The sequence below is a fragment of the Balaenoptera ricei genome, chromosome 18, assembly GCF_028023285.1.
Source record: "Balaenoptera ricei isolate mBalRic1 chromosome 18, mBalRic1.hap2, whole genome shotgun sequence".
Lineage (NCBI taxonomy): Eukaryota > Metazoa > Chordata > Mammalia > Artiodactyla > Balaenopteridae > Balaenoptera > Balaenoptera ricei.
In genome coordinates this window covers 80,515,670-80,529,502 of record NC_082656.1, presented here as the reverse complement: position 1 = coordinate 80,529,502, position 13,833 = coordinate 80,515,670, and the positions used below count along the sequence as shown (strand labels likewise).

Genomic DNA, 13,833 nt, shown 5'->3' with positions numbered 1-13,833 from the left:
CCCCAGGGGACACTTCAGAACAGGTGTAAAAACAACCATTTGCACACTATTTTGAAAACCAGAACACTAAAGTTTGCAACCCATCGATGTGACCCTCCATGGAATTTTTGATTAAATTAACAACGTAAAAGTATATAAAGAAGTGCTTATTTAAATATTTAAATATTATTTGGGTTCTTTCCAGGTTTCCATCGTTACTCTTTTATCTCACTTTGACTCAGGTTGTGCAAAGCTTTATTCACACATTCAGTTTTCAACCAACACTACTGTTGAAAACTATGCAAAGCCAGGGGTATTTATGAAAGTCTCCCTCTTGTGGCAGTGTGGTCTGATATAAAACATAATTCTCAACGCAGATCTTATTTTAATACCTAAATATTTCTTTATTCCTCTATCAATATATAATCACATTTCATCCCTACTTCTTGTGGTACACTTCTTTCTGACGTGAAGAATTTTTGCTCCAATCTAAATGCTCCCTCCTGAGCTTCTTGGTATTTATGAGCTAATATTACCATTGCATTTCATTAAAAAATTACTTTGAGTGTATAATTTTGTTGACATATGAGCAAAGGTATAAATACCTAGAAGCGGGTGGGAAATCCCACATCTGCAAGGTCTTGCATGGTATTTTGCTCAGCACCACATTTTGGAGAAGGGTGGTACTAGTATCGGGTGCCTCTCTTTCCCATGTTTTCTAAGGTTTGAAAGCAAGACACTGGTTCTAAGCTGTAAATCTTCAAAATGAAGAAAAAATTGGATGACTCTCACAAACATAATGTTGAATGGCTGGAATGAGTTTCGGGCTCCGTTTGTTGATATCGATTCAGCTACACTCAGGGCCATTTCTAATAACAAAGGTGTTTCTCCTTCGTAACGAGTCAAGTGTACTCACTGCACACTTAGTGGACCACAAACGGGTGAGGGAGTAAATAAACGTAAACCGGAAGAAATGAGGACGGTCTTACCGCCCAGCCCCCAGGGCAGAGCTGAGCCTGGAGCTGGGGAGAGGGGCAGGCTCACCTGAGGATGAAGCACTGAGGTCTCCGCTCCTGGAAAAGCTGGTGGAAGGCTCTCTCCGCACAGGAGAAAATGTGCGGTGGCAGAGAGGGACAGGGCTGTCCCGCGCTGCCCAGGTACAGCTGGGAGACCTGGAAAACAGGGCGGCACACAGGCAGGAGTCTCCGTGAAGAGGGCTCAGGATCCTTTAACCTCACGACGCAGTTGACAGATTTCCCATGCACAGAAGCATATAAACCTCTAATTCTGAGTCTCACTTGTAAACACAAACCATTTGCACCATGCTGCCCTTCTCAGCACATTTTAAGCATCCGTAATGACAAAACGGCGACATACATCTGAGCCTTCATTATTTGGTTTGCAGGCTTTAAATCACTTGGCTGTCTTCAAAAAGAGCAACTCCCCAAAATCCAGTTCAATAGCTATCCATGAAGTAAGCTGAAACGGGGGCAATTTATATCAAATGCAATTTCTCTCAGCAACATTTAATTTCAGCACCATAAGATGGTTATGAGGATATTTAATTTGAAAAGAAAGCAGTTGCATCTGAAACATACAAATTTACAAATTTCTAGGAAAAAAGACAAAATGAACTTGACTTCAGTGCAACGGTGATTTTTAATGATTGCCACGGTGATTCAGTGCTAGTATTCTTAGTCCTTTCGAGTTTCGAGTGAATTGCATTATATTAGAATCAAAACTAAATGATAGGAGGACTTCTGAGTCATGAAGAAATATCAGACAAACTTAATTTTTATTCTGCAAAATAACTGGCTTGTATCTTCAAAGATGTCAAGGTTGGAAAGTTCAAGAGTAGATTGAGGGACTGTTCCAAATTGAAAGAAATTAAAGCGCCCAGTGGTCAGCGCACCCTGTGATGGTGGACTGGATCTTTGGTTGTTTGGGCATCACTGAGACAACGGAAAAGACTTGAATGAAGCCTCCTGATTAAATGGTAACAGCTCTAATTTCCCAATTTTGATGATTGTATGGAGGTTACATAGGAAAATGGCGTTGTTTTTAGTAAATACACAGTACATGTACTCAAGGTTGATGGGACAACATGCCAGCAAATTATTTTAAAATGGTTGAAGGAAATAAGTTGTTTGTACTCATTATTTGAAATTTTTCCATAAGTGTAAAATTATTTCAAATTATAGGGGAAATAATTTTTTAAAGTAGAATCAATGATCTACAGCTACAAGAAAAAAGTGGATGACTCTCACAAATATAATGTTGAATGGAATCTATCAGATACATATGAGAACATACTATGAGATCCCATTTACAGAGAGCAAAAAAAAAAAAAACCAGGTGAAACCAATCTATGTATGCTGTTAGAAGTCAGCATGGCAGTACTTTGGGCAAAGGGTTAGTGATTGGAAAGAGCAAGTGTGGGCTCTGGAGGCTGGGAATGTTCTACCTCTAGTGCTCGTGGACAAGTACACTCAGAGATGAGCACTTTCCTGTATGCATTATATCCCAATAAAAACATCAAAAGCCTAAGTCATTAAACATTGCAGTTCTGGTGCAGAGAGAGAAAAAGGAACCGCTGGAACAGACTACAGAACTCAACTCAGGCCCACACGGTGAGATTTGGGGGCCGCAGGGCTGTGTCACTTATCCTTAAAGGAAGCTGTCAAGAAAATTGATTATTCGTAAAGGAAACAAACATCACTATCTCATGCCACGTGTAAAACTAAATTCCAACTGAATTTAAGTTCCAAATATGAACAGCAAAGATTAACACATTTAGAAAAGTATGTAAAAACAGTACTCTTATGATTTGGGAGTAAGGGAAGAGGGGTCAAAAACACAAATTTTTTTGGGAAAAATCCTACAACATTATAGCTAACAACTCCTGTTCAACCACAAACAGCAAACATATAATAATAAAAAAAACTCAGGCGAAGACAGAGAGGAAAGTAAGCTGGGCATACAATCAATAAATTATCAGCATTTTATAAATGACTCTCACAAATCAATAAGAAAAACTGGAAACAAAATAGAAAATTGGGCAAAGAATGTAAGCGGAAAGGAAAGGCCGATACATGCGAGAAAAGATGAAAAAACAACTCTCTTCGTAACCAAGGAAATGCTATTTCAAACAATAAGGTGATATAGTACACATGAACTATTGGTAACTTTATCAATAATAGCTTAATAATGATGACGATGGCCTCACTTGCTATATGCTTGCTGCTTTTCTCAGCATTTTACACTCACTCATCCAATTCTCCTAGAACCCTGAGACTTGGATATGAGGATGATCTTCCTGTTTACAGATGAGGAAACTGATGCAAAGAAAAATTAGTGACATGTCCAAGGTCACATGGCAAGTTAGTGGTGGAGCTTGACTTCAAAACGGAAGTTTTCTCTAGGGCTGAAAAACACATGTGTAATACTGAGTGTTGTTCTAAGAAATTCTACGTGTAATTTGGCAGTAACTTCTAAACTTGAGGTAGGTTTGACTAGCGATCTCTCTGTAGAAATTCTCAAACATGAACCAAGAACTACATACAAAACAATCCTCAGCACTCTCTGTAAGAGCAGAAAACAAGAAAGCAATTCTACAATAGGGATTAATGAATAAATATAAATAATTGTGTATTAAAACAATAAAACACTATAGGTTATTTAGAATGAATTAACTAGACCCGAACCTTTTATCATGGAAAATTTTTGAAAGCATAATGATTAATGACGATTTTTGTTGTAAAAGAATATAGTTAGTATATTCTCTGAGTAAATTAAAACAGAAAATAATGGCATATGCAGTTTTTATTGCATATATTTGTGCATGTATACAGAATGAACAGACAGAAGACTGGATAAAAGGATAACTTCGGTGATGTATATGTATAGTTGATTCACTTTGTTATAAAGCAGAAACTAACACACCATTGTAAAGCAATTATACTCCAATAAAGATGTTAAAAAAATCTATTAATGGATAATAAAGAACAGTACATTAAAAAAAAAAAGGGTAACTTTGGGATAGTGATTGTCATCTTTTGTGAAAAGGAACAGGCTGAAGTGGAACTCAGTCTGTGCTGACATCACACAGTGTCACTTAATCTCAGACACCATGTAATTGAAACATGCCTTTATTTTCTGTACCACCCAGAAAATAACATTACAATTAAACTAGCACACAATGTCTTGGTATCACATCTTTAAAGCTGCATCCCAACCTCAGGAGTGCATGTGAAAAAAGATGGCACTTTTTATTTTAAATTTTTTAAGAGATACGAGACATGTATGGGGGGTGGGCACACAATTGTCTATTATACTTGAACTTGTTGCATTTTGAATTATTCCAGAATTTAAAATAAATATAAAAGATATTTGAATGATAGTGACGTCTACATGATAATTCATAAGCCAGGTAGGAAGGTTTAGCCCACCTTTGTTTTCTTGCAGGATAAATTTCTGTTTTGGGTTTGTTTGGTTTTTTTTAAACTTGCACTAACACTATTTCACTTTCTCCCCAAGTCCAACCTGGATCTAACCTAATTTTGACAAAATGCTTTTAAACTCCATTTGTTTTTGTAAAGTCCTAGTAAGGATTTCGTTAGATGTTATCAACAAAGTGAGACCCAAGAGACCCAGGAGCATGCCTGAATGTACGTGTACATGGGGTTCATCTCACATTCATGCTGTGTTTCTTCAAACCTATTTGGAGTTAGGTATTCTCCTTAGGCTAAGTTTCACTACACATTAGATGTGGTAAAGAATCGTGAGTGTCCGAAGTTTTTTCATGATAATCAAACCAATAACTTTTTTCAGTTCCCTTTTCTTGTAAATCTTCTTCTTTTCATGCGATGTTAGAGTTTGTATTGTAGAATACTCCATTGCTACCACCTGGTAATACTTTGCTTGATGCTAATTCTACACTTAAGAAGTAATGTAAATATGAAATAATAATTTTAATAGAATAGCATTTTCCACTTATTTATATTGAACCTTGAAGGTTTTCACCAAGCCGTTCTAGTTTTCTGAGTGATTGACAAACCACCGACTTTACATTGGTTACCATGATCATTACTAATACTATTGCATGTTCTCATTTGGTCCAGAAAATATTGTCAGGGTCAGACCCTTCCTTTCCCACAGGCCATCTCTCTCCATTTCACCTTATTCTCTCCATGTCTGTATCATTTGGGAACAAGAGGATTTTGGTCCGTGGACATTTTAAGTGCTCTTTCACAATTGAGATGGCATCACATAAGCTTCATTCGGGTTATCTCTAGTCTTATCTCTAGTCTCTAGAGTCTAGCTGGACTCTGTGATCCCATATAAATAAGGTCCTTCTTTATGGATCAATTCCTTCCTATTTTCCACTGTGCACGATACCTGTCAATAAACATCCAGAAGATTGCAGGATGCTGCCACGCTCTGATTTCTGAAGCCAACCATGCAGTCTGTAGCTTATGCGAGGGCCATTCACGGGCCCCTGACATCAGGGTCCTGGTAATCTGTGGAACCTGATGCCAAGGGCTTGACGGGGCGTGGCTGCTGCTTTCACACCAGAGTCTGAACATGTCACTCCACTTGCCTGATTGGATTTCCCACTCATTATCTTATACCTATATATAGATGACATACTCCGAAAAAAAAAGTTTGTTTTATACGAACAGTCACATATAATGACTAATTATATGTCTCTGGGCTCAGCATTTGGGTCCCTGAGAGTAGTCTGTCCTGCATCTGCTCTGGGGCTACATGACCTGGATTTAAATTGTCTCTTCCACTCATGAGAAAACTTTAGAAAGCCTAGTTAATCTCCTGAAGTCTCAGTTTATCCATCTGCAAAGAGGGAATGGTAACACTTACACTGATTGGGTCCCTTTTGGGATTACATGTGGTAGCATATGTAAAGCCCTTTGCAGCAGGCCTGCCGTGTGCTAAACCCTATACTAAACCCGGTAGAGTTCTCTTTCCCTGGCTAAGAAGCCCAGCCACCCTAGCTACTTGCCAAATCCCGACATGCCTGGCCATGGGAACATCAGGAGTCCAGCAGCATCTGAAAGTCAATGGAATGTGAAAGCAAAGGAAGCCCTAGGCCTGGCATCCCACACTAGGTGCCGTGTTACACTTTGGAGGAGCTTAATCTCACCTATAATTCGAGGATTCAGGATGACTGATCTGTTTTGTACTGTGTGTAGTCAAAAATACAACCTTGAGAAGTCACCCCCGGGTACTTATCCTGAATGTGTCATCCTTTTGCACACTGAGATTTCAAGGTGATCTATCTTTGCTTTGTGAACTCCATAGTAAAGGTTATGGCGAGAAGCATCCGAGAAAAGTCTGATACTGAGTGTGAGAAGCCGATGCAGATTCACTGCTCAAGCATTTACTCTCAGACGTTCACCTGTGCGTCGGTTTTCTGAATACTGCTTTGCCAATGCCGTAGGCTTGGTTCTTGAATGGCGCCATCTTCCCTGTCATTGTTACCTCCCCTCCCCCTTCTCCTCCTCTTCTTCCTCCCCCTCCTCCTCCTTCCCCTCCTTTTCCTGCACCTTCTCCTATGACAGAACTCCCAAGATGATTATGGGTACCTGTAATTCCTTTTGCCCTCGTCGGTCATGCTTCCACACACACTCAGACAGCCCAGGGATGAGGCTGGGGTAGGAAAGGGGGGAAGGAGGAGGGTGGGCAAGTTCCAAGGCAGTTTTAAAGCAACGGTGGAATTGACTTTGGGTAAGAAGAGTGGAAGGTGGGGTAGTGAGAGGTCCTCTCGTACCCGGGAAGCATTTCTGTAATAATTCTTAGCAGCTTCCTCGGGAGTTTAGAGAGAGTAATCTCTTTCTCTCTTCCTCTCTCTTTCTCTCGCCTACCCCCTTCCCCCCTCCGGCATCTACGAGTGTGTCCCTGCTTCAAGAACACACGTCTCCTCCTTTCATCTCCTGCTCCTTATTAGGGATTCTGTTTCATACTGGAAGCAGCCTTGTGGCTGCACAAAACATAGAGAGCTCCCATGACAGTATGTTTGATCCAAAAATACTAGGCAAAGATCATACTGTGTTTTCAGTTGCCTGGAATGATTTTCCAAAAGCAATTTCTCTTTTAATTTTGAGTGTCATGATTAAAGCTGGAAAGTCTTTTAGAAAAATGTATAAATGCAGTATCATCCTTTCTTATTCCATTGCTTTAACATCATAATACTCTTCTGAAAGCGGTCATGATGTTCAAAGAACTCTAAACCAACTGACCTTGAATTAATCAAAAATACATGGGAAATAGAGTTAATATAACATTTGATTTTAGACGTCTGTCTAGTGACTACAATCATAAGAATTACACATTATAAATGCAAAGAAATCTTTTGACAAAATAACATTCCTTGTCAATATTTTCTCAGAAGAAATTAAAGTCACTATTATCTAACCATTCAGTGTAGGATTTTCTGAGAAGCCTGATTTTACTTACTGTTTTGGTTTTTTCTTCTTAATCATTTGATACAAATAGGCATGTCTAGTGAGTGTTACTCTGCATTATTAAATGATATTTTAAATTTTATACTCACCATGGTGGAATAAATTGGAATCTCCTTGAATGGATTAACAAGCAGGAGGATGTCCCCAATAAAAGTCTGTTAAAAGGAAAGGATATAAATAGTTATTGGACCATATAAATAGCACCTTTAAAGTTAAAAATTATATAATTTTAAAATCACTGAGCAAAATATAGAGAATAAGTAAAAATCACACTTTACCATTTTGTGAATTCTTTTAACAGTTTGTAAATAAATAGAAAATTCAAATAAAATTAAACCAATAGACTTGTTCCATTGAACACATAACAAGTGAAATGACTGAATTCTAAGAATTTCTTATTTTAAAGGGGTTTTATAATCACCAGTTGAATAAAAACATACAAAATTAAAACACATGGCCAAATAGAATGTAGGGAGTGAATGGGGTATGAATTCTATGTTGCTGCATAAGAATAATAATAAAATGTATAACAGAAAAGTTAGTAAAGCACAAAAAGCAAATAAAAATAATTTTAATTTTAAAAAGACAAGTAATGAGATATAAAGGCATAAAGAACAGATGGACCAAATAAAAACCAAATAATAAAATGTTAGATTTAAACCCAAATACATCAGTAATTATGTCAAATGTAAACTACTAAATAATTAAATGACAAAGATTATGAACTGGATTAAAATGCTAACTCAAATATAAAGACTAAGAAAACTTGAATGTTAAAGGATGAAGCAAGATACACATGCAAACAGTAGTAACTGCAAGAAAGGTGGTTTAGCAATATTCAATTCATAGAAAATAGACTTTAAGGTAGGAAGCAGTACCAGTGATAAAAAGGGACATTTCACAATAATAAAATGATAAATCAGGAAGGTATAGCAATTCTAAAATTCTATGAGACTAAAATCTAGCATAAAACTATAAGGAGAGAAACATGAACTCACAGTGATAGTGGGGAATCTTAACAATTTTTTCTTAGTAACTAATGGAACAAACAGACAAAAGTTTGAAATAAATAATTACCAAGCTGACTAACTGACTCATATAGAACACTATTACCAAGAACCGTACAATATACATTCTTTTAAACTGAACACCGACCTGTTTCATTATATTCAAAGAGTTTGAGTCACATAGAGTATGTTCTCTGATCATGGGAGAATTAGGATAGAAATTAATAATGGATACCTAGAAAATCACCAAATGGAACTTATACATCTGCAAATAACCTATGAGCCAGAAAAGAAATCATAATGCAAATGAGAAAATATTTTGATTATGACATATTGTAACATGTGAGATGCTACTAAAGGTATACTTGGTATGAAAATTATTGCCTGAAATGTATATGTTAGAAAAGAAGAAAGGCAGATCATGATCTAAGTATCCATTTCAAGGAGCTCATCAAATTACATAAAATTATGCAGAATTAAATAGCCAATATAAGAGCAGAAATTAGGGCTTCCCTGGTGGCGCAGTGGTTGAGAATCTGCCTGCCAGTGCAGGGGACACGGGTTCGAGCCCTGGTCTGGGAAGATCCCATGTGCCGTGGAGCAGCTGGGCCCTTGAGCCACAATTACTGAGCCTGCGCGTCTGGAGCCTGTGCTCCGCAACAAGAGAGGTCGCAATAGTGAGAGGCCCGCGCACCGCGATAAGAGTGGCCCCCACTTGCCACAACCAGAGAAAGCCCTCGCACAGAAACGAAGACCCAACACAGCCATAAATAAATAAATAAACAAATACTTAAAGAAAAAAAAAAGAGCAGAAATTAAAGGAATAGTAAACAAATGCCAAGGAATAGAAAACAAAAGCCAAAAGGCAATCTTGAAAAATCTAATAAAAACATAGTACCCTAACAAGATTGACTGAGGAAACAAGAGGAAATGCACCAACTACCAATATCCCAAATATGACATCACTACAGATACCACTGACATGAAAACAGATGAAGAGGATATTAGGGATCATACTTTAGTCACTAAGTTTGGATATTTAGAAGATGTGGACAACAATCCACCATCTTACCAAAACAAATGTACTAAGTTACAGGAAATCTAACTAGTTTTATTTTCTGTAAAAGAAATTGAATCTATGTCTAAAACCTTTCCACAAAGAAAACCAAGAATTCACCAGTGAATTCTTCTCAATGCTGATGTACAAATAAACAAATGTTATACAAATTATTCCAGAAAACAGCAAAGAGGGAACATGATTCACTTCATTTTAAGAGGCCTCAATAAACTGGATATTAAAAACCTAACTAGTATATTGAAAGAAAAGAAAATTATAGCTGGTCTCTCTCATTAAAATACATGCTAAAATCTTGAGAAAAATGTTGACAAGTTGAATCCAATAAGACACTCAACAGATAATATATTCCAACCAAATATGCTTTATTCTACTAATCCAAGGTTGGCTTCATATTAGAAAATTAACCCTTGTAATTTATAATACTAAGGAGTCAAGAACTAAAGTTATAGGATCATCTCAATAAATGACAAAAAACATTTAATAACATTCAATTCCCACTCTTGATTAAAAATAATAACTTTGAAAACTATTAATATAACGGAACTTTCTTAATCTATAAAAAGTTATTACGGGCTTCCTTGGTGGTGCAGTGGTTGAGAGTCTGCCTGCCAATGCAGGGGACATGGGTTCGAGCCCTGGTCTGGGAAGATCCCACATGCCGCGGAGCAACTAGGCCCGTGAGCCACAACTACTGAGCCTGCGCGTCTGGAGCCTGTGCTCCGCAACGGGAGAGGCCGCGATGGTGAAAGGCCCGCGCACCTCGATGAAGAGTGGCCCCCGCTTGCCGCAACTAGAGAAAGCCCTCGCACAAAACGAAGACCCAACACAGCGGAAAAAAAAAAAAAATCCTTAAAAAAAAAAAAAGTTATTACACCTATGGCACAGCTACTGCTAACAACTTGCTTAATGATAAAACACCGATTTTAATGATAAAACACAGATTTTAATAATAAAACAGCTTTACCCTGGGATCAGAAACAGGACAGGAATGTCAATTATTGTCACTGCCAGTCATCTTTTTATTAACAGCCTTATACCATGAAACAATGCAAGAAAGAAAGTAAAGAATCTATCAGGATTTAAGAGACACATGAAAGTCGTTATTTGGAGACTACATAGCAGTGTGTGGAGAAAAGCCAAAAGAATCTCCACCTAAGTTAATACTTACATATGGATATAGCAAGTTTGATGAATAAAATGTGTTTATAAAAAATCAAAATCGTATGTCTATATATTAGCCATAAACAATTAGAAAACACAATTGCTTGTTATTTTCAATATGAAAATAACATTTATTATAGCATCAAAACTTGAAAAATGCCTAAAATAAATCTAATGCAAACAGGCCTTCTATACCAATTTTTTTTAAATGTTCCAGAAAAATTAAAGATGACCAAAGGACGGATAGTAACATTCCATGAAACAAAAAATCCAATATTGGAAAAATCTCAATTATTCTCATCTAATCTGTACATTCAAAGCAATACCAATGAAAATCCAATGGAAACTGACAAGTGGACTTTAAAATATGTATGAATGTCCAAGAGTCATTCGCCAAGACATTTTGAAGAACAAAGTCAGAGGACTTTCTATATATCAAGAGTTATTATATAGCTATAATGATTAAGATATTTTAGTACTGGTTTACAGACAGACTAACGGATCCATATAACAGAAGACCAATTTCAGAGAGACTCACTCCCCATGGCAAGCTTGTTTATAACAAAGGTCTCATTGCAATGCATGGGGGGAATCCACATGGGAAAATATTCATCTTGACCCTCCTCTTTTACCACTGTGAAATCATTTCCACACTGGTAATACACCTGAAACGTTAAAGTTAAAACAGCCAAACTGCAAGAAGGAAACATAAGAAAATATTTTCAGGACCAAGGCCACAATTCCTTAAGCAGGACACAAAAAGTACTAACCCTAAAGAACTTTGTAAGAATTGCAAATTTCTCTTTATCTAAAGACACTTTAGAAGACTAAAATGCAAGCCACAAACTGGGAGAAAATGTTTGCAATAAATATATATCTATATATATATCTATACATATCAGACAAAGAAAGAATATCCTGAATATTTAAGAAACCCCTACACATCAAGGAGAAAATGTAAAACAACCCATTTGTTTTTAAATGGCAATATAATTGGAGACACTTCACAAGATAAGACAATCAAATCAACAACAGACACCTATCGGTCTACGTCATTAGTTATGTGGAATTAATTTTAAAAACCTCAGCTAAAGCTGGACTTGTAACAGGCCTGGAGGGGGTGATTTCACACCCCTACCATGCATCCTTAATTACCCCAAACAGGAAGAGCCCTACATCTATCTATAACAGAAAGATGTCTCTATTTCACTGACCAACAGAAAGAAAAAAACATCTTTCAGCCTGAGGACAGCCTAGCCCATCAGAGACTGGAGCAGCCCAACCAATGAGAAGCCTTCATGCTCTGGACTCCATGCTTCCTCCAATGGATCATTTAGTTATTACAGCCCCTCCCAAACCCTCTCTTTTCCCTATAAAATCAAGCTCCCCTTCCTTGTTTTCTGGCTTTGCCTGTGGTCTGCCATAGTTTGCACAACCCGAATTTCAATTCCTTTGCTATTCCTGAATAAACTTGCTTTTGCTGGTAAAATAACTGGCTATTATATTATTAAAATTGACAGTTACCAGGGAAATGTAAGTTAAAACCAAAATGAAGTACCACTGCACAACTGCCAGAATGGTTAGATTTTTTTTTTTTAATTAGTAATACAAATAATACTGATAACATCCAGTGTTGGTCATGATGTGGAAACCTAGATGTCTGTATTGGGCATGTAGCCACTTTGAGATACTATTTGGCTGTATCTCCTGAAGCTGAACACACCTGATGATGCTGGCACTCTAGTCCTAGGTGAGTGCCTCACAAAAGACGTGAGGCTGTGTGTTACTCCAAGAGCTACTTAATATGTGTGCCCCCCAAAAGGCATAGCGTGGTTTATAACAGTATTATTCATAGTAACCAAAAAGTGGAAACAACTCATAGATTCCTCAGTTGTAGAGTAAATAAATAAAAGAGGATATATTCATACAGTAGCTTATTGTACAGTAGCTTACTTACAGGAATAAAAACAAATAATTGCTGCTACAAGCAACACTATATATGAGTATCAGAAACATACTGATGATGAAAGATGACAGACACAAACAAGAATATACCGGATGATTCCTTTTATACAAAATTAAAAGAAATACAAAACTAATCCATAAGAGTATATGCCAGAACCTTTTGTAATGATTACAGTAAACTGGGGAAGGAACTTCTTTCACTCCTTTTCTTTATGAAGCTGCTGGTTACATAGGTGTGTTCACCAAATAATAATTCATGAAGCAATACTTTAATGAGCTGTGCATTATTCTCTTTATATGTCATAATGCATTACAGCATTCACTTAAAAGAAGGACTGGCTAGCATTTTATAGCCAAGTAAAGGAGGAAGGAAATAAAAGTGAAATAATTGAACCAAAGGGGAACCTTATTAGTGAAGTATCTGAAAATTAGTCTTAAATTCCAGAGAAGAAAAATGAAGATAGAAAGTAGATCGAGGGAGAATTGAGAAATCTGTTAATTAAGAAAGATGAGGAACATTAAAATAAAATAAAAATACCTTAAAATGCATTTTTTATGGAGATATAATTTTTTTTGGCCTAAATATTGAAGGAATTCGGGACTATCTGAAAATATATTTTGTGATAAAAATAGTTTATAAAACTATTACTTGAATGTTAATAATGTTATTTATTCTGTGCACTTCCTGGTGAGTGAATATCACATTACCTGCAATTCACTTTCTGTTTGATGGTTCGGGAACTTCCTACTCCTACAGACTGTAGGGAAACTTCGCAATCTGATATCCAAATGGGATGCTATACACTCAGTTAAAACAGCAACTTACAGATTGTTCCGAAAGATCGTCTTATATAACAAATCAGACTATAGGACTATAGCAAAAAGAGATGAAAACCCTGGTTAAACAGTTAATTCAGCTGAAATGTTTTCTCTCGGGCTCTGATGGGCCCAGAGAGCAGCAGTAGAGGTGGTATTCTGTCTGCATTTTGAAGGTAGGGCTGATGAGATTGGCAGGGAAATTGCATGTGGGGTATGTAAGAAAAAGAAGCACCAATACTCTTCCAGTCATTTTGGCCTGAAAACTGAAAGAGGTTGTCATTAACGGAGATGGGAGGGGCATGGGAGGGGCATGTTGGGATAGGACAACCAAATTTGAATATTT

At 37.0% G+C, this 13,833-nt stretch overlaps 1 protein-coding gene across 2 annotated transcripts in view; it reads right to left on the bottom strand.

Moving 5' to 3' along the window:
- MYO16 (myosin XVI) overlaps nt 1-13,833 on the bottom strand; it is a 554,921-nt gene that overhangs the window by 258,163 nt on the left and 282,925 nt on the right. For both annotated transcript variants that reach the window (XM_059902572.1, XM_059902571.1), the window contains exons 12-13: nt 7,550-7,615; nt 1,024-1,151 (exon numbers count right to left, since the gene is read on the bottom strand). In XM_059902572.1, coding sequence (XP_059758555.1) covers nt 1,024-1,151; nt 7,550-7,615 — 194 coding nt within the window. The remainder of the gene's footprint in view (nt 1-1,023; nt 1,152-7,549; nt 7,616-13,833) is intronic.